At 47.3% G+C, this 23,243-nt stretch overlaps 3 protein-coding genes across 7 annotated transcripts; 1 reads left to right on the forward strand and 2 right to left on the reverse strand.

Annotated features, from left to right (window-relative positions):
• Positions 1 to 267: 267 nt before the first annotated feature.
• LOC123110804 (5'-adenylylsulfate reductase-like 6) lies at positions 268 to 6,652 on the forward strand. 2 transcript variants are annotated; one of them, XM_044531414.1, is made up of 4 exons: positions 268 to 480; positions 5,107 to 5,279; positions 5,369 to 5,493; positions 5,909 to 6,652. In XM_044531414.1, the coding sequence occupies exons 1-4, from the start codon at positions 283 to 285 to the stop codon at positions 6,313 to 6,315; spliced, it is 903 nt and encodes a 300-aa protein (XP_044387349.1). In that variant the 5' UTR covers positions 268 to 282; the 3' UTR covers positions 6,316 to 6,652. The 2 variants fall into 2 exon arrangements, with proteins under 2 accessions (XP_044387349.1, XP_044387348.1); XM_044531413.1 differs by lacking the exon at positions 268 to 480 and adding an exon at positions 2,982 to 3,273.
• Positions 6,653 to 6,741: 89 nt separating this feature from the next.
• LOC123110803 (polyprotein of EF-Ts, chloroplastic) lies at positions 6,742 to 11,705 on the reverse strand. Its single transcript, XM_044531412.1, has 4 exons — positions 11,478 to 11,705; positions 9,348 to 10,996; positions 7,771 to 8,482; positions 6,742 to 7,595 (listed from the first exon to the last, which is right to left on the reverse strand). The coding sequence occupies exons 2-4, from the start codon at positions 10,948 to 10,950 to the stop codon at positions 6,989 to 6,991; spliced, it is 2,922 nt and encodes a 973-aa protein (XP_044387347.1). The 5' UTR covers positions 10,951 to 10,996; positions 11,478 to 11,705; the 3' UTR covers positions 6,742 to 6,988.
• A 2,304-nt stretch (positions 11,706 to 14,009) lies between these two features.
• LOC123110805 (spore wall protein 2) lies at positions 14,010 to 17,997 on the reverse strand. Of its 4 annotated transcripts, none has more exons than XM_044531416.1 (10): positions 17,754 to 17,997; positions 17,641 to 17,679; positions 16,652 to 16,705; positions 16,194 to 16,247; positions 15,775 to 15,828; positions 15,606 to 15,677; positions 15,433 to 15,522; positions 15,192 to 15,281; positions 14,873 to 14,929; positions 14,010 to 14,513 (listed from the first exon to the last, which is right to left on the reverse strand). In XM_044531416.1, the coding sequence occupies exons 1-10, from the start codon at positions 17,844 to 17,846 to the stop codon at positions 14,265 to 14,267; spliced, it is 852 nt and encodes a 283-aa protein (XP_044387351.1). In that variant the 5' UTR covers positions 17,847 to 17,997; the 3' UTR covers positions 14,010 to 14,264. The 4 variants fall into 4 exon arrangements, with proteins under 4 accessions (XP_044387351.1, XP_044387350.1, XP_044387353.1 ...); XM_044531415.1 differs by having other exon boundaries at positions 14,010 to 14,516; positions 17,754 to 17,996; XM_044531418.1 differs by lacking the exon at positions 15,192 to 15,281.
• Between the last annotated feature and the right edge of the window lie 5,246 nt (positions 17,998 to 23,243).

Raw genomic sequence — 23,243 nt, forward strand, 5'->3', positions numbered from 1 at the left:
AGGCAACAAAATATAAACAAACAAACAACAACAACAACAACAACAACAACACGAGTTAAATAAACCGGTTAAGGCTAAACTACGCTTTCCAACTCCAATCCCAACTACACTACTACGACCACGTTTTCCATTCCAGCCCTCCGAGAATCTGCTCTCATCCGGGAACACCCTCCAAATTTGTTACATTTACATTTTCTTTCTCGTGACAAAGCTGACCTCCAAAAACAACCAAGAAATCTCACGACGCGTCCTCCTCCCACTCCTCTCCTCCCCCCTCTCGCCATGGCCGGCCGCCTCCTCGCCGCCCCTCTTCTCCTCTTTGTGCTCCTCCAGCTCCCCGTGCCGTCCCAGGTGCGCGCGTACCCACTCGCGGCGGCACACTCTGGTCGGTGCCCAAGGCCGGAGGAGAGGCCGCCGTCGTTCCTCCAGGGGCTCCGGCGAACCTGCCGGACCTCGACGGAGGGGCACCCGGCCGAGGAGGTGCGTGTCTCCAACCATAGCTCCGAGCTGGATTGGTTGGCTACAGATTGTTTGCCTTTTTTGGGTGTGCCTGCGCATTTATTGTGTGGATGAATCCGGAGATTCGTTCGTACGGTTCTTCATCGATCTCTCTTCTCTCGTGAATTCCTGTTCGCCCATCGATTCGTATGTCACACAATTTAATTTCCAGTTCCTAAATCTTGATGCTATTTAGGTGCCAACAAGTTAGTTCTGTTTTTTACAGGTTTCAGAAGTAAATTGTGCGAATTCACTTTGCAATTCTTGGGGAAAAAGTTGACGTTTATTATGATGGGAAGCCTTCACCTGATTCCACACGTCGATCACCATGTCCACAAAAAACAGTTGGATCAACCATTGTTTCTCAATGAAGAAACGCCTCACAAGCCACCTCGCCTCCTTCCTAGAGAACAACTGGAGAGTACAATGATTGGATCCCAGCTTAAGTTCCGCCGCGAGGGATCATCACGAGAATCTAGTCTCCTAGTTCACAAAACACTTGATCTAGCACGCACTGCACAGGGTCATCTCTCTCTCTCTCTCAAACTTTTGTGTGCGGTTCTAAGTCTACAGAAATCGCAGATGAGCGACATTAGAGAGATTAGAGTTTCTTAGTAGACATTTATATGTGACTCATCCTAATTTGCATATTCTTGATAATTTTTAGAGAATAATGCTGCAAAAGCATTCACGTCCTCTTTGCACTGGCATACCGCTTGAATTCTCGCCTCCCATGCTCCTCTAGTCAGCCACCTAGTTCATGCTTCGTGCCATGCTCACTCTAAGTCAAACGCATTATCGATGATCTGAGCATTGACCTCGCAAGGAAAAGGAAAGAGGAAGGGAAGATGTGAGGGAAATCCACCAAAGCTGAGAACAATTCAGGCAACAAAATATAAACAAACAAACAAACAAACAACAACAACAACAACAACAACAACACGAGTTAAATAAACCGGTTAAGGCTAAACTACGCTTTCCAACTCCAATCCCAACTACACTACTACGACCACGTTTTCCATTCCAGACCTCCGAGAATCTGCTCTCATCCGGGAACACCCTCCAAATTTGTTACATTTACATTTTCTTTCTCGTGACAAAGCTGACCTCCAAAAACAACCAAGAAATCTCACGACGCGTCCTCCTCCCACTCCTCTCCTCCCCCCTCTCGCCATGGCCGGCCGCCTCCTCACCGCCCCTCTCCTCCTCTTTGTGCTCCTCCAGCTCCCCGTGCCGTCCCAGGTGCACGCGTACCCGCTCGCGGCGGCACACTCTGGTCGGTGCCCAAGGCCGGAGGAGAGGCCGCCGACGTTCCTCCAGGGGCTCCGGCGAACCTGCCGCACCTCGACGGAGGGGCACCCAGCCGAGGAGGTGCGTGTCTCCAACCATAGCTCCGAGCTGGATTGGTTGGCTACAGATTGTTTGCCTTTTTTGGGTGTGCCTGCGCATTTATTGTGTGGATGAATCCGGAGATTCGTTCGTACGGTTCTTCGTCGATCTCTCTTCTCTCGTGAATTCCTGTTCGCCCATCGATTCGTATGTCACACAATTTAATTTCCAGTTCCTAAATCTTGATGCTATTTAGGTGCCAACAAGTTAGTTCTGTTTTTTACAGGTTTCAGAAGTAAATTGAGCGAATTCACTTTGCCATTCTTGGGGAAAAAGTTGACGTTTATCATGATGGGAAGCCTTCGCCTGATTCCACACGTCGATCACCATGTCCACAAAAAACAGTTGGATCAACCATTGTTTCTCAATGAAGAAACGCCTCACAAGCCACCTCTCCTCCTTCCTAGAGAACAACTGGAGAGTATAATGATTGGATCCCAGCTTAAGTTCCGCCGCGAGGGATCATCACGAGAATCTAGTCTCCTAGTTCACAAAACACTTGATCTAGCACGCACTGCACAGGGTCATCTCTCTCTCTCTCTCTCAAACTTTTGTGTGCGGTTCTAAGTCTACAGAAATCGCAGATGAGCGACATTAGAGAGATTAGAGTTTCTTAGTAGACATTTATATGTGACTCATCCTAATTTGCATATTCTTGATAATTTTTAGAGAATAATGCTGCAAAAGCATTCACGTCCTCTTTGCACTGGCATACCGCTTGAATTCTCGCCTCCCATGCTCCTCTAGTCAGCCACCTAGTTCATGCTTCGTGCCATGCTCACTCTAAGTCAAACGCATTATCGATGATCTGAGCATTGACCTCGCAAGGAAAATGAAAGAGGAAGGGAAGATGTGAGGGAAATCCACCAAAGCTGAGAAAAACAATTCAGGCAACAAAATATAAACAAACAAACAACAACAACAACAACAACAACAACAACAACAACAACAACAACACGAGTTAAATAAACCGGTTAAGGCTAAACTATGCTTTCCAACTCCAATCCCAACTACACTACTACGACCACATTTTCCATTCCAGCCCTCCGAGAATCTGCTCTCATCCGGGAACACCCTCCAAATTTATTACATTTACATTTTCTTTCTCGTGACAAAGCTGACCTCCAAAAACAACCAAGAAATCTCACGACGCGTCCTCCTCCCACTCCTCTCCTCCCCCCTCTCGCCATGGCCGGCCGCCTCCTCGCCGCCCCTCTCCTCCTCTTTGTGCTCCTCCAGCTCCCCGTGCCGTCCCAGGTGCGCGCGTACCCGCTCGCGGCGGCACACTCTGGTCGGTGCCCAAGGCCGGAGGAGAGGCCGCCGCCGTTCCTCCAGGGGCTCCGGCGAACCTGCCGCACCTCGACGGAGGGGCACCCGGCCGAGGAGGTGCGTGTCTCCAACCATAGCTCCGAGCTGGATTGGTTGGCTACAGATTGTTTGCCTTTTTTGGGTGTGCCTGCGCATTTATTGTGTGGATGAATCCGGAGATTCGTTCGTACGGTTCTTCGTCGATCTCTCTTCTCTCGTGAATTCCTGTTCGCCCATCGATTCGTATGTCACACAATTTAATTTCCAGTTCCTAAATCTTGATGCTATTTAGGTGCCAACAAGTTAGTTCTGTTTTTTACAGGTTTCAGAAGTAAATTGAGCGAATTCACTTTGCCATTCTTGGGGAAAAAGTTGACGTTTATCATGATGGGATTCTGTTCTATAGTTTTGATTTGCTTAGGGGATTTCCTTCAATTTCATTTGGGGCGAAATAGACCGTTCTTGTTTTTCTTTTTCTTTTTGTGCAAGCTGATTGGGTATTAGTCAACGCAGGAGTATGAAGGTTCAGTTGGGTGGCTAGTCTGGCTCTTATCCTGCATCAAATCATCTTTTGTTTTCCACAAATATTGCGCTCGAAATAAATTTGTTTGGAATGCGTTGGTATCTTTCATCTGTCCAAGCCTTCCAATGCCAATTTAGGGGCGATTCAGCTAGATTCCGTGTGTTGTTTCGGTGTCATTGAGCGGATCAGTGTCCTCATTTCTGTAACTTACTGTGCTTATGGTACCAGTGCTTGGCAGTTCATTCTGTAAGTAAATTAAAGCTTCATGTAGTAGTGAATTAGAACGTACAAGATACTATTGAGCGTTTGGGATGCTAAGGTTTTGGATAGCTCTGGCTCCTTAAGGCTGAGGGCCAGGGAGATGTTTATTTCTTGCTATACCGAAAAAGGGTTTCCCCCCGCTTTGTATACAAAGCAACCAGCCGAACCATACAGGGATAGGTGCTGGGGCGGAAGCAGCACAGTCACGCCCAAAAGAAACGACAAAGAAAGAGCAAAAGAAACAAATGCCGACAACAGTGGATCAACAAAAACGAAGAAGCCTCGCGATCGCTGCGCCCACCGAGATCTTCCACTAGGCTCCAAGACTCCGAAGCGCCGGCACCTATCAACACCTCCAGGAAGGATCACGACGATGACGACGCTGTTGCCAATGGTTTCCCCTGGTACACGACGAGGCGAGAGGAAGGGTAGCCCCCGACGCCCTCCCGGAAGGTTAGGTGGCACCCACAGGCGCCACCGCGCCGGTGTCGGGGACGCCGACAGGGGTTTCCCCCGATCCCAACCCGCACCTCGGGCGCTCCGGATCCAGCCACCAAACCAACCACCACCCTGCGCCAACGCGGTCATGAAGCCTCCACGCCGTCTCACCACGGCACCGCGAAGTGAGGACAACGAGGCGAAGGATCAGAGCCGGGACTAGGGCATCAACACCGTCGGCACGCGGGAGGGGCCCACCTCCACCGTCAGCGACGGTAGCCGTCCGGACGCAATAGCAGGAGCACACCCGGCCCGTGGGCCCACGGGCCCGGCCGAGCCCTCGTGGGCCCGTAAAGCTCCCGCCTTCGCGCTGCTGCCGGCACGCCATCGGCGCCAACGCCCCAAATCCGAGCCGCTCCTCGTCCTCACCGCGCCACTATTAATGAGCTTGGTTACCACTTCAATGAGATGGCGTTAAGACTCACTTTTCTAAGAGGTTTAAATGCCTCAATGGATTGCCTGCCAATGAGACGGCGCCAATAGCAATTCCCTGTAGTCTCTCCTCTCTAGTCAATTTGCTGTAGTGTGGATAATTAGCAAATAGACTGCGAAAATCATCTGCTTATGAAGTGTGAGTCCTTTGGTCCGTGCCGTGCTTAATATGAACCTCGCCTTGAAAAACTTTGCAGGTTAATGGGGAGGAACTTATCAGAGAGTTGGGTGGAAAGGAGTACACTGCTGTCCTCTTCTATGCATCATGGTGCCCTTTCTCTCATAGAATGAGACCAATCTTCGACGATCTTAGCTCAATGTATCCACATATTAAGCACTTGGCTGTAGAACAGTCCAACGTGATGCCAACGTAAGACCCTTATTCGCAGTGGTGTTCCTGTCATCCTTGCCCATTAATATGACCGACGGCCTTAACAAATACCTCCTTATGATTTGCAGAGTTTTATCAAGATATGGTGTCCGCAGCCTTCCTTCTATACTAATAGCTCATGAGTCATATGCATTTTGGCCTCTTGTTGCCAAAGATCTCAACTCACTGGTCAACTTCTACTCTGCTGTTACTGGTAGGTTTCTCAATGCTCATTGTGCATTTACTGAGTTGTAACCCACCTGATATCCTTATGTGATTAGCAAATAATGGGTGCTGTGGCATGCCTCTGTTTTAGTATGAAATATTAATCATCTTACTGTCCAAGCAGCCTGTGCTCTATTGGCACAGCTCGAAAGACGGGAATAGTAGTTCTATGGATAAGATGGCAACAGTAATTCTCTGGATTAGAAATGGCAATACAATTATATGGGTGTTAAATATGCACAGATGTAATTGCCATCATTTTACTATAACCTAATGATTGTTAGATCAGATACTGCACTATCATTAGCTGGCCACACTTCGATAATGTTACTAAATTCATAGAAAAATAGGAAGTACGTGGCAGTACTCTTATTCTGTCTTGACAGAGACTCTGTTCGATGCAGGACAAGAACCAGTTGCATATCTTGGTCCACGGAAGTGGATCACAACCGAAAGAAGCACACAGTATGTGAAGCTTTGGAATGGTTCAGTCAGCGAATCAGTGAAGGGCGAGCCCTACCTAGCATTCAGCATCTTCTTTATTTGCCTAAGGGTGTTCTCGTTCTTCTTCCCAAAGTTCTTCGCCTGCATCAAAGGCTTGTGGGCCCAATACTTCCGGCACGCCAACTTTGGAGTCCTTGCCAAATTGACGCAGCTGCTCGAATGTGTGCCCCATGCCGTGGATGTAAGGAAGATGTGGAGCAAATGGAGGCTCATGGTTGGAGCCATAAACATGAGAGTCTGGGCATCATCTCTAGCTTCGGTGTCTCTTGGTGGGCAATCTTCTCCCCGAGCTGCTAGATTGGATTGATGGTTTGGATTTTAATGTCGGGCGGGAGAGCATGCGGGCTGTTTGAATTGCGCTGGATGTGGAAGCTCCTATAACTCACATGAACATGTAGTGAAACATCTTGTTTGTAGCATGTAAATCTTAGGGATACTGTTGAGCCTGTGTAGACCACACTGTAACATTAATCATGAGTACCAATTGTCATAGTTTTTGAGCAACTGGGCACACATCATAAGCCCTTTTACTATTTTTCACATGTAATCTGCAATTGCAGTATGTTCATCTGTCTTGTACTAATAAGTGAAAGACATTTCGACCTATGTTTCCATATAGTACCACCAGGATAAAAAGTGTAAAATCGATCCTTCTGGCTAAAGCAAAAACTCTCAAGTAAAACATGGAACAAGATACCAATTTAATTTGCCGTAATCCTTTCAGATCTCAAGTAAAACATGGAACAAGATACCAATTTAATTTGCCGTAATCCTTCATGGACAATATATTGATCTCTCCTGTCATCTACATTGAAGGTGTGCAAAAAAGTGTGTTGTTGTAACCAGGAGCAATGGTAACAAGTGATACAAAATTATACATGGAACTCAGTACAAACTAGCAGCAGCTATGCACCACGATGAATCAAAATGTGCCCGACTCCTGATGCCATGGATTGTAACGGAGGTCACTGTCTCATTTATCAGTTCTCGCCGAGGGTATACCTGACAAACCTCCGTACCTTGATGTTCTCCCCCAGGCCGGCGATCGTCTCCTTAACGAGATCCTTCACCGTCTTGCTGTCATCCTTGATGAAGGGCTGCTCCAGGAGGGCCATCACTCCGAGCCTCTTTGATATCCGCCCTTCCACGATCTTCTCCCTAATGTTTTCGGGTTTCGACTGCAGGTCCTCCCTCTGCATCTCAATCTCCTTCTCCTTGCTGACAACACTCTCTGGTATGTCCTCCATTGAGACATATTCAACCTGTGGGCATGCCACCACTTGCATTGCGAGGTCATTCACCAGCTCCTTGAATTTCTCATTGCGAGCCACAAAGTCGGTCTCAGAGTTGATTTCAATCATGCACCCTATGCGGTTGTCGTGGATGTACGAGCCAATCAGGCCTTCAGCGGTTAGGCGAGACGACTTCTTGTCTGCGGACGAGAGGCCCTTTTTTCTGAGGAACTCCTGAGCCCCCTGAAGGTCACCCCCAGTCTCAGCCAGCGCTTTCTTGCAGTCCATCATACCTGCGCCAGTTTCATCTCGGAGTTGCTTTACCAATGCAGCTGAAATTGCCACAGCTGGTTTCCTGGAAACATAGGTATGTCAAGTTAGACTGAGTGTTGACTTTAGGGGAAATGATCTATGCAATTAGAAGTTAGAAATGCTAAGACAGTAAAAACATTCTGGTGCACATATTATGCACACCCCGAGAAACATAAACAGCACATATGAGCAACATGAGATTCTGAGAGGAAGATTACTTCTCTGCAGCTTCAACCGATTCCTCAGGCTTATCATCCTTCAGAGGAGCAGCTGGTGGTGGCTTAGCGGCTGTCTGGGCTGCAACTTCAGCAGCAAAATCTTGGCTTTTTTTCTCCAACCCTTCTCCCAGGTTGTACCGAACAAACCTCCTCACCTTCATGTTCTCTCCAATTGTAGCAATAGTTTGCTTCACCCATTCACCCGTTGTGACCTTGTCATTCTTGATGAATGGTTGTTCAAGCAATGCAAATTCTCCAAGCCTCTTCTTTACTCGGCCCTCGACAATCTTAGCACGGATCTGCTCAGGCTTTGACAGCAAGTCCTCCCTCTGCATCTCCAACTCCGTCTCCTTCTTCACAACCGCCTCAGGGACATCGTCAATGGAAATGTAATTTACTTGAGGGCAAGCAGCAGCTTGCATGGCAAGATCATCGACCAACTCCTTAAAGACATCACCTCGTGATACAAAGTCAGTCTCACAGTTCAATTCAATAAGGATACCGATTCTGCTGTCATGTATGTAAGAACCAATTCTTCCCTCTGCAGTGGCTCTTCCAGCCCTCTTGTCAGCAGCAGCCAGCCCTTTCTTCCGGAGGAATTCTTGAGCTTTATCAATGTCACCACTCGATTCAGCAAGAGCCTTTTTGCAGTCCATCATGCCTGCTCCAGTTGCGTCACGCAACTGCTTGACAAGAGCAGGAGAAATAGTTGCTGCACAGATGCAGAAAAGAACCATCAAAATCTTTCTTCTGCTGCCCTAACAACAGTTAATCAATAAAGTACAATATGCAGTGAACTGTGCTGCAGAAAATGCAGGGACAGGTATGTTTGTTAAAATGAAATTGCAAATAATGGAGGTGTTAATTAGAAGAATTAGTGCACCTGTTAACTTACACTGCATCCATAAAAGCTTTAGGACCATCAACTGGTGTCGCATTTTATAATAAGTTCTGATTGATATTTGAAAATCAAAATTTGCATCAGGCAATCACTTTCTAAATGCATTTACGGGACACAGTTACACGTCATAGAGAAATCTCTTTATGCCATATATTAAACAAAAAACTAAAAACTTTCAGTGCTGTCAACAAATTTGTAGGAAAATGTGTAGTTGCCACATGAAACAAAACAAAAATCAAACCGAAGCTATGCAAATGAAGAGGAAGAAAGCATCCTAATGCGATGTTCCAAAAACTGAAGCCAAACCAAAGTATCATGTTGAGGCTTATCCTCCATAGTTCAAAACTGTACAGTGGCAGATGAGGTGATATCTGGATTGTACATGTTGAGGCTTATCCGACCAACTCAAACCTTTGAGCTAGCGAGGAAACAAAATTAAGTGCATTGATTCTTGGGTCATTTACCAAAGTAAGGAACAATACCACAAGAAGAAATGTAAAAAGAACTGGCAAAAGGAGTTGCTTGAACAGTTTACATGCAATCAATCTATCCTAATACTCTTCCTAATTAGGTAGAGTTGCTTGAAGAGCCTTTCGCAGACAGGATGTGACTGATCAAATTACTACATGTCAGGGCCTTTTGCAGATAAGATCTGGTCGACAAAATTACTGCTGACCTGTGGTTGTGCTTGCTTCTGCAGCTCCAGCAGCAGAAACCTCTGTGGTTTTCTCATCCGAGGCTGCTACTTCCTCAGTTACCACAGCAGACTCGCTACTTGCAGTTGCAGGAACCTCCGGCACTGATTCTTCTGGCTCCTCGGCCTTATCAAGAGGAGTGATTTCCTCGACAGCGCCAGTGACAGCTTCTGTTGAAGAGCTCTCCTCCTCTTTGCTTTCAACTTCAGTAGCAGAAACTGTAGGAGGCTCAACAGCGCCAGTGACAGCTTCTGTTGAAGCGCTGTCCTCCTCTTTGCTTTCAACTTCAGTAGCAGAAACTGTAGCAGGCTCAACGGTGCCACCAGTGACAGCTTCTGTTGAAGAACTATCCTCTTTGCTTTCAACTTCAGTAGGAGGCTCAACGAGCTTGTTGTCAACTGTGCTATCAACCCCAGAAGTCGAAACTGAAGTCTCAGTCTCAACTTCTGTTTTCACTTCTGGAGCTGTAACCTTTTCCCTCTGGTCCAAGAATGCAGAGATTTCCTTGCTCCTACGGAAAGCTAACTCGAAAGCATTGGTTCCTCTGGACCATCCCTGCTTCAGGTTGGTGTTTAACGACGACAACTCATCGTCATCATCTTCTCCCCCCTTCATTGTCAATGTGACCTGGCCTCGTGCTACATTCAATACTTTCACCGTTACCTCTTGACCAACTTCCAGTGCGGAATGCCCGATAAGGGTAAACAGCGCCGCTGCTTCCTCTTCCCTTGGGAGGAATCCTTCTTCTCCATCAGGCAGTGTCACAAATGACCCTGTTCTTGTCGTATTTTTCACAGTGCCAGTCAGAGATTGTCCTCGTGTATACTTTGCCTCGTCTATCTTCTTGAAATCCTTTGTCTGCCTTGGTGAGCTTCTAGGCGCAGCTGCAGTTGGACTCCTCCCACCGCTTGGAGCCGTAGGTGCTTCCTTGACATAATCTCCACCTGTCCGCATTGTCAAGGAGATGCGCCTCGTTTCTTTATTTACTTCCACTAATTTCACTGACACCTCTTGCCCAACAGTGAAGAGGGTAGATATATCTTCAACAAAACCGTCACTTACTCGGGAGATATGGACAAGGCCTTCAGTGAATGCTCCAATGTCAACAAAGACTCCAAATGGCTTGATAGACCTGACTTTCCCGGTAAAGGATGCACCAGGAACAAGGTCACCATCCTTCAACGGCGGCATCTCGCTCTTACGTGGGTTGCGGCCTAACTTGGGAGGGGAGGAAGCCGGGCTCGTGCTAGCCACAGCCTGGCCGGTAGTTTCAGCAGCGGCAGGTGCGGCGTCGGAAGTTTCTCCTGCCGGAGATGACGAACCCTCCACCGTGACATCGGTCCCAACAGCTGCTGCTGACAAGGTCCTTAGCCTGCTGTTGGCAGAGGACCAGCTTCTTTTGTAGATGCTGATCAGGTGGAATGGTGTCTGTGGCTGCAGCAGCCCATGGCGCGAGGGCGATGTGACTCTTGAATACCTCTCTGAACCACGGAACCTTCTTATCTGTATTTCTCGGCTGGGCCTGAAACTGCCTATGTGGAACAGGCTGATGGTGCCAACAGAGCAATGGACCACCGGCGTCATGCTGGATTCAGGGGAGCTATATCAGAATCTTGAATCCTTCAGAACCCTGCACAAGGACAGAGACTCGTTTCAGCACCGCGCAAGAAGAGCAAGATAATCTGACGAACGAAGAGGAATACATGATAGAGATGCTGCGAAAGAGCATCATCAGTTGAGAAGTGCAAACGTGCATGCATAGGCAGCCTCCGGCCCAGCAAAATTTGGGGGGAGCAACTATTGCAGTGGATTTTAAACATGCTTCCTGTCCAGCATTCCAGTGCCTATGCACACAGCGAGTACTACCCTACAACTTATCGCTTTTACAGGGTGGGAAAGCGGGCTGGAGTGCTCCCAAACAAGACGGCCGTCGGCAGTCGGCGCAGGCATACCCACAAACACGTCCCGCGCAAGCGATAGCAAAGGAGATGCTTGAGAGTGCGGAGCAAGGGCGGGAGGGAGACGAGAGACATGGACGACGGCGCCGGCCGCATTAGTGTCACCGACGAGCTAGCTACGCGGGACAGGGGCGGGTGGGAACACGGGGTTACCTCGTCGGGGCGACGGCGAGCTCCCGCGGTGGCCGTCGTGAGGAGAGAGAGGGAGGCTGAGGAGGAGGCGGAGGGGTCGCTGGGGATATATAGCCTTATCTGGAAACGAAACGGGGAAGGAGCAGAGGTGATAGACTGATGGTAGCAGTGGATGGCCGGGATGGACGGGACGCGCAGTTTTGCTGTGCCGCTGGACCTGACCCGCTCCGCTCCGCTGCCCCGATGGGTTGCCTTTGAGTTCCGTCGGTCAGCCCAACTCCACTCCACCGCGCGACCCTATCCTATCCGGCTCCGTCCGTTTGGGGTAAAAAAAATAAAAGAGGCGGTCCAGCGCACGGTCTCAAACGGACAAATGTTCGGATTCCGTCCGTTTTTTACCCATCCCCGACCCAAACTTTCGGTTTGGGGTGAAACGGACGCGCGCGGACGACCGCGACGCACGCCCTTGTCCCCCCCGTGGCCCGCCTATCGGGAACACTAGCAGTCCCTCCGCTCCAACGCTTCACCCTCTCTCCCTGCCCCGCCCCGCCGCCGGCGCCGCCCTATTCTCCGGCCGCCTCCTCACCGCGCAGCCCCCCCGCCGTCCATACCAAACCACGTCTCGACATGGCCGCCACCGCGCCCGCGCTTTCGCCGTAGTTTTGGTCGTCTATCGAGGGAGGTTTGGCCGTCGCCGTCCTTGCCGGTGGCGGAGGGGACACGACTGCCGGCGACGAACCACGGCGGCCGAGGCAGATTCCGACGAGAGCTCCAGAGCGGCCAGTAGCCGGCCGGCAACCACCCCTGTTGCGTCGAGGTGATCATCGCGGCCCAAGGTGAGAAGAGAAAGAGATTTGCCCAAATGCAAGAGAGTGTTAGAAAGGATGTGGAACGTGCTTTTGGTGTGCTTCAATCCCGGTGGGGTATCGTTCGAAACCATGCACTGTCATGGGATGAAAGGAAGCTTTGGGAGGTGATGACTGCTTGTGTGATCATGCACAACATGATCGTCGAGGACGAGCGTGATGAGAGTATCTTCGACCAAGGATTTGATTATCAAGGTGAAAATATTGAGCCCCTGCACCAAGACCCGGCAACATTTGAACAGTTTGTCGAATTCCACCGTGAGATGCGTGATTGGCACACTCATTTAAATCTTCAAAATGACTTGGTTGAGCACGTCTGGGATCACATTGGCGACCAATAGATGTATTGGTCTAATTTATGTTCAGTCAAGACAATTTCGATTTGGTTGTAAAACTATTTTATTAAAGACAATTTTAATTGGGTTGTAAAACTATTTTAATTTTCAAACAAATATTTGGGTTGGAAACTAGTTTGATGCAAATTTGAGCATTTTTGCCCTCACGGACAGGATGGGGCAAATGGATGCGGCCGCGCGCTGGGTGCACGGCCACCGCATCCCGGGACAGGCCCGGACACGACCCCAAATCTATACCCAAACGGACAGAAACCGGACAAAACGGATGTCCGTTTGGGGTCGCGCGGTGGAGTTGGCCTCAGTTGTGTGTGTCCCGTGTGCGTGTGCGCGCAAGTTTTTTCCAAGTCGTGCGTGTGCAGGTTCTACACCTTGTAAAAACCGTGGTTGTCTGATAGGATAGGGACAGCCAGTGCTGTTTTTGAGCGTTTTTCTCCACTGTCGCTGCTCGGTTCGTCGCCGCCGCTGTTTCCGCCGTCCCCGCAGCCACCACCCAACCGCAAAGCATCCGCCCAGCCATCACCGCAACGCCGCTCTGCCCGCATGCTGCGAATCGACCGTATTTCCGCCACTCCACCGCCGGTGCCCGGTTCGTCCCCCCCGCCGTTGCCGCTGCCGCTCACAAGCCACCGCCCAACCTCCACACCCACCGCCGCCCCGTCCCACAGCTTTTGCCCCGTGGCTGCCGCCCCGATTAGAACGCCACGTTATGGTCGCCGCCGCTCAGCCGCCCAATTCTATTTTTTACATCTCCATTTGCATCATTTATTGAAGTTGCACTTCTACATCATCAATTTACATCATCTATTGTAGTTGTCTCTTTTTTAGAGATGTAAAAAACACTTTTTGAAGATGTAAATTTTTATATCTCGTGTTTTACCTCTCCAAATTTGCATCTTTTATTAGAGATGCTGTTTTACTTCTCCAAATTTGCATCTTTTATTAGAGATGCTCTAAGTATATAAATGTACAGGCAGCGCGGCCTCCGTAACACCACAATAACCAGGACAACAAACGTGGTGTCGTATGGTCTAAGCATTCTATAACCGAATCCATTCGCACAAATTCAACAGGGCTCGCAAAAAAATAAATCCACCTGCATCATAGATTCCCGGGGTGCACATATCTGTACTCAGCCGTATCCACCGACCACCCAACAGAAGAAAACACACGTTTCAGTGATGCACCTCCCCGTTCATATCAGTTTCATAATGCATGAAGATGTTTCTAAAAAAAATAATGCATGAAGATATGCAGCCCGACGGTTAAGAAAGACATCTCTGCATTTCTTCCATGCCAACACTCATGCTCCCATGTCAGCAAAACAACCCAGCTCAAGCAAAGACGGTGAAATTTTCATGCGGACACTCTTACATTAATAAAGTAGTTAAACAGGTTGCAACAATTCCTGCGTGCTGGAGCCCACTCGTCGCAGCAGCGTTCGAGAAAGACCACGCTACACGACCAGATGATCACACAGAGCATGGGCCGTCCCTTGTAGAAGAACCGATCTACCACTGCTCTTTAAGTTTCTACTTCAGGGCCACCAAAGAAGTGGCGCCATTTCTACTCTCCGTTCATGCACTGATTTATTCGTCGCTTGGATTCTCCGTCTTGGTACCTTCTATGTCCGCCATGTCATCTTCCGTCTTGGTACCTTCTATGCCCGCCATGACATCTTCCGTCTTGGTACCTTCTATGCCCGCCATGACATCTTCCGTCTTGGTACCTTCTATGCCCGCCGTGTCATCTTCCATCTTGGTATCTTCTTTGCCCGCCGTGTCATCTTCCGTCTTGGTACCTTCTATGCCCGCCATGCCATCTTCTTCAGGGGCCTCCTGCTGCAATCGAGAATGGAGAAGGTCAGGTGAAATAATTACTAGACAATCATCTGAGCGCGTATGATTCCACCATACTGTCACTTAAATCTACTTGTTTTCCTGGTACTAGTGTTAGCATACCTACTTAGTACATGCACAATGATTTCAAAAAAGAATTAGTTGTGAGTCCTCTAAAAAGATCAAGCTACGTCAGGAGAAGATGTCATGCTAAATTTCAGGATTTGGATTTATAGTTCTCAACATTCTTGATTGTTCAGAAACATGGGCAGGTTCTGTAATTCAACAAGAGGTACAAAATCAATCATTGTCAGTCTGCCTTAGCTGCTGGCCATGTACTCTAATAGGTAAATACTCACATTCTTTTCCTCCTCAACCCCACTGCTTTCATCATTATTTTCTGGATTATCCTCCAACTGAAAAAAGAGGGGAGGGAGCACAGGTTAAGAAACTGTTTCACAAAGTTTGCATTTAACGAAGTGCTAATATAACCATTAATAAGACATAAGTGCTTATCATATGGTTGCAACTACCTATGTATCCATGAATTGTGCAAACTAATCATTATAAGAACACAAGTAATTAATACCGTATGGTTGCAATAAGTTATACATCCGAAAATATATTGACAGGATAGTTAATGTTTGAGCAGGTACACTAAACCAGAAATATACTTACTTTCAGGTCCCCCATGTTTGCTAATGCACCCTCACTTGTATTTTCGTCCTCACTTCCTTTGTTCCCATCAGTTTCGGCAGAATCTTCTAGCTGAAAGAAAATGAAGCAGACATTGAACAAAAATGGTAGACAGCAATGCTTTACACCATCATGAATGTAAAAAAGGTAATTACCCATCCGAAAATATATTGACAGGATAGTTAATGTTTGAGCAGGTATACTAAACCAGAAATATACTTACTTTCAGGTCCCCCATGTTTGCTAATGCACCCTCACTTGTATTTTCCTCCCCACTTCCTTTGTTCCCATCAGTTTCGGTAGAATCTTCTAGCTGAAAGAAAATGAAGCAGACATTGAGCATAAAAGGTAGACAGCAATGCTTTACACCATCATGAATGTAAAAAAGGTAATTACCCCCAAATTCTTCAAGCTAATAGTCACATCTTCCTGTTGCTTCTTAAGGGTGGTCCTCAGTTCTTGGAAATCCTGGTATGGGCAAAGGAGATAAAGCAGTTTGCCAACATACCAAAATAAGAGATTAATAGTTAAAACCTTTTTACAGAATATTGGGACATGTCCTTACTGATTTCAGCTGGTCTATCTCACTATTAAGTGCAGTTTTGATATCGGAGATTTCCTGCAAGACATAGAATGATAGTAAGTTGGTATTCAAATGAAGGAGTGTTGCAGCACAAGTGCTAGCTCAAAGTTAGTTTTCATTCATTCAAGGAAGGTTGTATTGTTTGGAAGTATGAACACATGTAGAAACTTTCTGACCAAAGGAACTATTATCCTTCATTATCCCCTTGCATGTTTTATTGAACCCAGACCCAAAAACAAAGCAAACTATCATCCAATCACTGAAATATGACAACAGTTCTGCAAATAATGTCTCGATACTCAATACAATAGTTCTGGGGATACAAGAAAGAATATATGTAATTCAGAAAAACAAATTCTTGATATAGAAGATATCATCAAGTGAAGTGCGCAGAAACTCACAGTTTTGTATTTCTGCACTTGGGTGTCTAAATTGCTTCTCCAGCTCTGCAAATCCTAAAAAAAGAAACAGGATAATTATATTAACAAAGCAGTTCTGATATTAACAATTCCAAGTGAAGCAATGAAACAATGTGCAATTGTAACAAAAAGTAAACACACCCATTATGCATTTAAGGGCTTTGCTTTGAAAATATAACCATATTCTATTATTTCATGTTTTAGGTATTACAAGCAAAAACCACAAAGATGTAATTTCTTTTCTATTTCTGGTGAGCCCATGCTCATTAAGGTGTGCCCTTCAAATGGTAAGATGAAACTTGTGCGCACAGATACCATGTTATTACACTACTATGGATCAAATGGGAACCATCTATCAAAGCAAAACATTCATTAAATAAATTAAGAAAGATGCATGAAAAGAAGAATAAAGATATCTACTTTACAATATTTCAGCATACCTCCTTAAGACCTCGAAGTCTTCCCAAAAGCTCTGACTGTGATTCATTTAATTCCTGTTATTCAAAAACATAGAAAGGTTCATTTCCTTCTTTCTCTCAGAATCTTGGAATACAAACATTGTTTATAAACATATCAGCACAAAAGGACAATGCTGAATCGAAGAGCTATGATAGATTCAATATAATCAGAAACAAGGGACTTGGGACAATTTATGGGTGAAATAACATAGCTTGGTAACCACTTACTGAACAATTATGAGATTGGTATACAGTACGCATCGACAAACTGACAAAGTGCTACATACCTATATATCAGAACTAGAATTGTTCATCCATGAATCCTAGAATAGGAAGGTCCAGGATTTAGCGCTCAACACAGAAGAAGGTTACCCCCACACATTGATTCAGATGAAAGTGGTTCTTGAACATTATTTTTATCACTTTTTTCATTGAAAGAGAAGATTGAACTCGTGATTTTCTGATCTTAATCACTGAACTCTAAACAAATCTTCTGAGTTGTAGAAGCATGGTTTGTAACGTTGACGATGAAGCCATTGTTTTAGAATCCCTAATGAGGTGGAGAGTATAGATGTTGTTCTCGAAGTGCTGGGCTTTGGTGGAATTCAGGAACCTAGTATGTAGGAATGCAAGTAAAATAACTAATTATGGTACGTCTGTAATGACTTCTCAAACATGACGCAAGTTGGTAATGCAGTCTTGTTCCTTAGGACTTGATGGTGCAAGCATTTACAACAATCATGGTTACGACCACCATACTGATCTGCTCGTAGCTGGTAATCCAACCAGTAACGCCTAGCTAACATGTGTTCTAGTTGCACTTGGTTTTTCTATCTCCCCGTATTCATGCTCACAAATGTCACACACAAAAAATGCTGCAATTCAGGAAACCTACCATTCATCGTAGCCTAAAAAAATGCTGCTAATATAAGAGAACTTCAGAGAGAAATACGAGGAAAGGGGATCCTCACCGAGATCTTCTCCGCCACCGGCAGCAGCTCCTCACTCCTCTGCAAAACGAGGCAAACGATCAGAAACCAGACCTCGGGTACTGAGATCGGAGGATGGGCTGGCCGGTGCTCACCGCCGGAGACGGGGAGCTCTCGGCCGTCGCCGCCTCCGCTGCCGCAGCCGCAACCGCAACCGCGGGCGTCGGGGATGCTTCGGAATCGGACATGAGGATCGGGGGAGGGAGCACGCTGGTGGTGGCTAGGGTTAGGGTTTCGCAGGGAGGGGGGGCGGCACTAACGTTGCGCGTGAGACAGAGAGATTTGAAACTCAAACCGAAATGGGAAGGACGGAAGGTGGTGGGTGGTCTGCTTATACGAGGAGAGGCCGCTGCGCTTGGTCTCTCACCGTCAGTTCTTTTTTCCTTTTCAATTTAAAACTCACGATTTGTACATATCAGAAATGAAAACGTTTCTGGCCGGTCGGCCGGCTAACGCTGGCGCCGGTCGCTCCCGGGCCATCTGATCAACAACGCACTGCTAGTTCCCGGGCCGTCTGATCGGAGACCACACGAGATTTGCTACCGCATCACTCGTTAGCCACCACGTAGTCAGCCCACGTGTCCCTTATCTCTCGTTCTTATCTCTGACGAAGCCTCTCAACCACTCGTTTTCTTATCTCCCGCACGTTGACTAATCTCTACTTCGCCAATCTCTCTCTTTTGAGCCGCCGTGCGTCGCTTGAAGCCTTGACCAACTGCCTTGTTGTTTGTCGGTCGGTGTGTGGTGTGCTGCAACCAACAGGCCGCAGAACTACAACCACGATGTCGTCATGCTTCAACCAGCAGGCGGTCGTGTGACGAATGGGGAAGACACACATCTGCAGAGGAGGACACCTAGCCCGTTCAGCTTCGGCACTCGCCGATTGCAACTCCACTCTAGCCGCGGTTGCAGCTCTGCCACTAGCTGGTTCCAGCTTCACCCCAAAACAGATGCAGCTCTGCCACTCGCGGGTTCTAACTTTGCCCTTGCCGGATGCAGCTCTACTCCCTAGCGGCTGCAACTCCTCCACTGGCCGGTTTCAACTCCGACATCGGGCGCTGCTACGTCCTAGCAAGTTATGCTGCTATCGGTGCTGGAACCGGTGTCTGTTGGTGCTAGAACCAGTGCATAGGAAAGCTGGAACTAGTATCCTTTTTTGCTACTACTATCTTGGTTTTCGGCCCCAATTTTCCTACAAGTGGCTTCAATTTTTCCTGGAACCAACAATCCTTTTTACTATCACTTTCTTTTGTTTTTGCTGGAACCAGCCCCAATTTTGCTTTCACCGGCTTCGGTTTTTGCTGGAACCAACATTTTTTTGCTACCATCGGCTTTGTCTGCGAGCGAGTCCGTTGTCGTCATTGGTGCTGCAACCGGGGGTGGGCAGCACCGGCGAGGGACAGTGTTGCGGTCGGCGCCGCGGAGCTACCATGGATGGCAACAGGGAGGCAAAAGAAAAAGTTGTTACGGTCAACAACCTTTTGTTGTGAGCGGCGGCAGTGAGCATCGACCGCAAGCGTCTGCAGCGAGGCAAATGGGCAAGGTTCGGCAGCTCGGGTCGTCAGCGGCCGAGGACGAGCATGGCGTTGGTCTCTTTCCCCTTTCTTTTTTCTCCTCTTCTTTTTTCTGCGGTGTTTTCTGTAAGGTTGACTAAGGAATCGTACAGTTTAAAAAAACTATATCATGTTGTGGGCCAGTTGACCGGCGCCTATCAAAAAAAAAATTCTGGCACGTGTGGTAAGCAGTGACGGGCTACTCTTTTTTGCAGTGATGTGCTACTCGTGAGCGGTTTTTTTTGCAGGGTTCAGGAGGGGCTTTTGTCTTAGGACATTTCCCGACCTGCAAATTTGCTGCTACATCTGTCCGCGGATAGGGGACTAGTCCGTGGACTCGGATGTGGGAGTCGGCCATCTAACACTGCCCGCATACATTTCGAACCAAGTTCCAACTAACCGGACGAAATTCATGCAAACACGGTGGATTTTTATATAAATAGGTGAAATTCATTACAACATTTTTCATTAAAAAAATTGTCGACCCTAAACCTATCCTACGGCGGTGCCCGACGTCCTCTTGCTTTGTTAATATAGCCAGGTCATATGATGTTTCTCCATCTCTATCTTGTTGTGATGAATTAAATTTTGACCTTTGAGGTTTCACTATTATCGTTGAATACTTTTTAGATTTGAGAACACTTGATATATGTCTTGCATGTGGATACGTGTGGTGACAATGGAGTATTTTATTGATTCACTTGATATATGTTTTGGTATTCAACTTGAGGATTATCCTGACATTGGGGTAATCTATGCATAGGGGTTGATGCACGTTGAAAGAACATGCGGTGCCCCCATGTTTGGTTTTGGTAATTGATGACAATCTCTATGGACTAATGGTTGCCTTGAGTTTTATTTGAAGGATTTGTCCATAGGCTTTTCTTGGAGTCCATTTGTTGGTTTCAAGGAGAGTTTGTGATGACCAAGGTGCCATTCAAGGAATTACCTAAAGATTGGTCATGTGAGAGGTTGATCAAGACTAAGTCAAAGAGTGAATCAAGTTGATCAACACACAAAGCGTAGAAGATGTACCGAGAGGGATCAAGCATTGTCAATTATGCTTTGTGTACTGACCCATGATCTTCGTGAGAGTTCTTTGTGGGGTTAGGTTGTGGTGTGCAAGTTCAAGTGAAGCATCACGAAGAGATCAAATGCTTGAAGCTTTCCGTCCATTGTGGTGACAATGGACTTGTGAAGATGTGCGGAAGAGTGGCTCACCCATAGTGGAGTATGGGGGAGCAATCAACTAGTCTTCATCGAGCGAACGCAATCAAGAAAGGTGGTCCAACTTGAGGGAGTCAAGATCGTGCAAGGCAAAGGTTTGCCCTTGATAGGTTTTATATTTTACCGGTCTCATGGTGATAGTTTGGAGACCGGGTTATAGGATCGATAGACGTACTATCAAGGGGGGGCTCTCAAGTGAGTAGCTTGATCGTATCGTTCGTCGAGAGCTCAAACCTTTACATCCTTGCATCATCTTTCTTGATTCTTATTTGTATTTTCTTTTGAGGTTTTAGAGCTTGTGGTTATCTTCGTGAGAAGCTCTAGTACTTCGAAAATCGATTTCATATGCCTCTTCTATTGCGTTTTCGGTATTGGAGGTTTTACCGGTCTTATTCGAGGAAGGGTTCTCACCATTTTCTCTTGGGACTTTTATAATTTGCTTCTTATTGATATTTCTTTCAATATTGTTTTAGCCCTTGTCACTAGCTTTCTAACAAACTTGGTTTCATCGAATTCGGAGTCCGTTTGCAAAAGTTGTGGCAGTTTTGGTGTTCTGAAAAGGCTGCAGCGCTACTACCGTGAATTGGAGCGGATGTAATTTTTTACTACCGCTCTAGAGCAGTACTACCGCGGCTCCTACAGTGGTAGTACCGCTCCGGACCAAAAACTCGTCCCAAGTTCAGCGGAGGTAGGCACAGAAGTATTTTTTTAGTACCGCTCGCAAGCAGTAGTACTGCTACCATTTGCGGTAGTACCGTGAGGGCGAGCGGTAGTACCGTGAGGACGAGCGGTAGTACCGCTCTGGCGGTTCTACTGGCTTTTTGCCTCCTCGCTGTTGTTTTTCAAAGGGCTACTATCGCCCTAGCAGTAGTACCACTCCTTGGAGCGGAAGTACCGCTCTATGCGGGCTGTGTGGATAACGGTTGGATTTTTCCCCACCTATAAAAGGGGGTCTTCTTTCCCATTGAACCTCATCCTTTGAGCTCGTGTTCTTCCCCAATTGTTGACCTTCTTCGAGTTGCTAACTCTCAATCCCTCCATGGATTCTTGCTAGTTTTTGAGGGAAAAGAGAGAGGAGATCTAGATCCACATTTCCACCAATCACTTTCTCCTCTATGTGAAGGGAACCCATTGGATCTAGATCTTGGAGTTCTTGGTGTTCTCCTTCTTGTTCTTCCTCTCATCTTCCTCCCTAGCATTAGTTGCTTCGGTGGGATTTGAGAGAGAAGGACTTGGGCACTCTGTGTGCCCTTGTCATTGCATTTGGTGCATCGGTTTGAGTTCTCCACGGTGATACGTGAAAGTTACAAGTTGAGAAGCTTATTACTCTTGGGTGCTTGGTACCCTTGAGATTGTTACTCTTGGGTGTTTGGACACCCTAGAGCTTGTTCTATTGGGGAATGTAGTAATTTCAAAAATTTCCTATGCACACGCAAGATCATGGTGATGCATAGCAACGAGAGGGGAGAGTGTGTCCACGTACCCTCGTAGACCGAAAGCGGAAGCGTTAGAACAACGCGGTAGATGTAGTCGTACGTCTTCACGGCCCGACCGATCAAGCACCGAAACTACGGCACCTCCGAGTTCTAGCACACGTTCAGCTCGATGACGTCCCTCAAACTTTGATCCAACCGAGTGTCGAGGGAGAGTTCCGTCAGCACGACGGCGTGGTGACGATCTTGATGTTCTACCATCGCAGGGCTTTGCCTAAGCACCGCTACAATATTATCGAGGAGGACTATGATGGAGGGGGGCACCGCACACGGCTAAGAGATCAAGAGATCAATTGTTGTGTCTCCAATGGGCGCCCCCCTCCCCGTATATAAAGGAGTGGAAGAGGGGGAGGGCCGGCCCTCTCTATGGCGCACCCTAGGAGGAGTCCTACTCCCACCGGGAGTAGGATTCCCCCCTTCCAAGTAGTAGGAGTAGGAGTCAAGGAAAGGGGAGAGAGAAGAGAAGGAAAGAGGGGGCACAGCCCCTCCCCCTAGTCCAATTCGGACTAGGCCTTGGGGGGCGCCCAACCTCTCCTCTCTCTCTCCCCTAAAGCCCAATAAGGCCCATATACTCCCTGGCGAATTCCCGTAACTCTCCGGTACTCCGAAAAATATCCGAATCACTCGGAACCTTTCCGATGTCCGAATATAGTCGTTCAATATATCGATCTTTACGTCTTGACCATTTCGAGACTCCTCATCATGTCCCCAATCTCATCCGGGACTCCGAACTACCTTCGGTACATCAAAACACATAAACTCATAATATAACCGTCATCGAACTTTAAGCGTGCGGACCCTAGGAGTTCGAGAACAATGTAGACATGACCGAGACACGTCTCCGGTCAATAACCAATAGCGGAACCTGGATGCTCATATTGGCTCCTATGTATTCTACGAAGATCTTTATCGGTCAAACCGCATAACAACATACATTGTTCCCTTTGTCATCGGTATGTTACTTGCCCGAGATTCGATCGTCGGTATCTCAATACCTAGTTCAATCTCATTACCGGCAAGTCTCTTTACTTGTTCCGTGATACATCATCCCGCAACTAACTCATTAGTTACAATGCTTACAAGGCTTATAGTGATGTGCATTACTGAGTGGGCCCAAAGATACCTCTCCGACAATCGGAGTGACAAATCCTAATCTCGAAATATGCCAACCCAACAAGAACCTTCGGAGACACCCGTACAACACCTTTATAATCACCTAGTTACGTTGTGACGTTTGGTAGCACACAAAGTGTTCCTCCGGTAAACGGGAGTTGCATAATCTCATAGTCATGGGAACATGTATAAGTCATGA

This window comes from Triticum aestivum, chromosome 5B, assembly GCF_018294505.1.
Source record: "Triticum aestivum cultivar Chinese Spring chromosome 5B, IWGSC CS RefSeq v2.1, whole genome shotgun sequence".
Taxonomy (NCBI): domain Eukaryota; kingdom Viridiplantae; phylum Streptophyta; class Magnoliopsida; order Poales; family Poaceae; genus Triticum; species Triticum aestivum.

Bases quoted from the DNA above. Each gene is read 5' to 3' on its own strand.
- LOC123110804 (XM_044531414.1), top strand. From the start codon at position 283: ATGGCCGGCCGCCTCCTCGCCGCCCCTCTTCTCCTCTTTGTGCTCCTC. The intron at 481-5,106 runs GTGCGTGTCTCC...AAAACTTTGCAG, and splicing joins AGGGGCACCCGGCCGAGGAG to GTTAATGGGGAGGAACTTAT. The intron at 5,494-5,908 runs GTAGGTTTCTCA...TGTTCGATGCAG, and splicing joins CTTCTACTCTGCTGTTACTG to GACAAGAACCAGTTGCATAT.
- LOC123110803 (XM_044531412.1), bottom strand. From the start codon at position 10,950: ATGACGCCGGTGGTCCATTGCTCTGTTGGCACCATCAGCCTGTTCCAC. The intron at 8,483-9,347 runs GTCAGCAGTAAT...GCATCTGTGCAG, and splicing joins AGAAGCAAGCACAACCACAG to CAACTATTTCTCCTGCTCTT. The intron at 7,596-7,770 runs GTAATCTTCCTC...CTATGTTTCCAG, and splicing joins TCGGTTGAAGCTGCAGAGAA to GAAACCAGCTGTGGCAATTT.
- LOC123110805 (XM_044531415.1), bottom strand. From the start codon at position 17,846: ATGTCCGATTCCGAAGCATCCCCGACGCCCGCGGTTGCGGTTGCGGCT. The intron at 15,523-15,605 runs GTAATTACCTTT...ATTTTCTTTCAG, and splicing joins TTAGCTTGAAGAATTTGGGG to CTAGAAGATTCTACCGAAAC. The intron at 14,930-15,191 runs GTAAGTATATTT...CTCTTTTTTCAG, and splicing joins CAAACATGGGGGACCTGAAA to TTGGAGGATAATCCAGAAAA.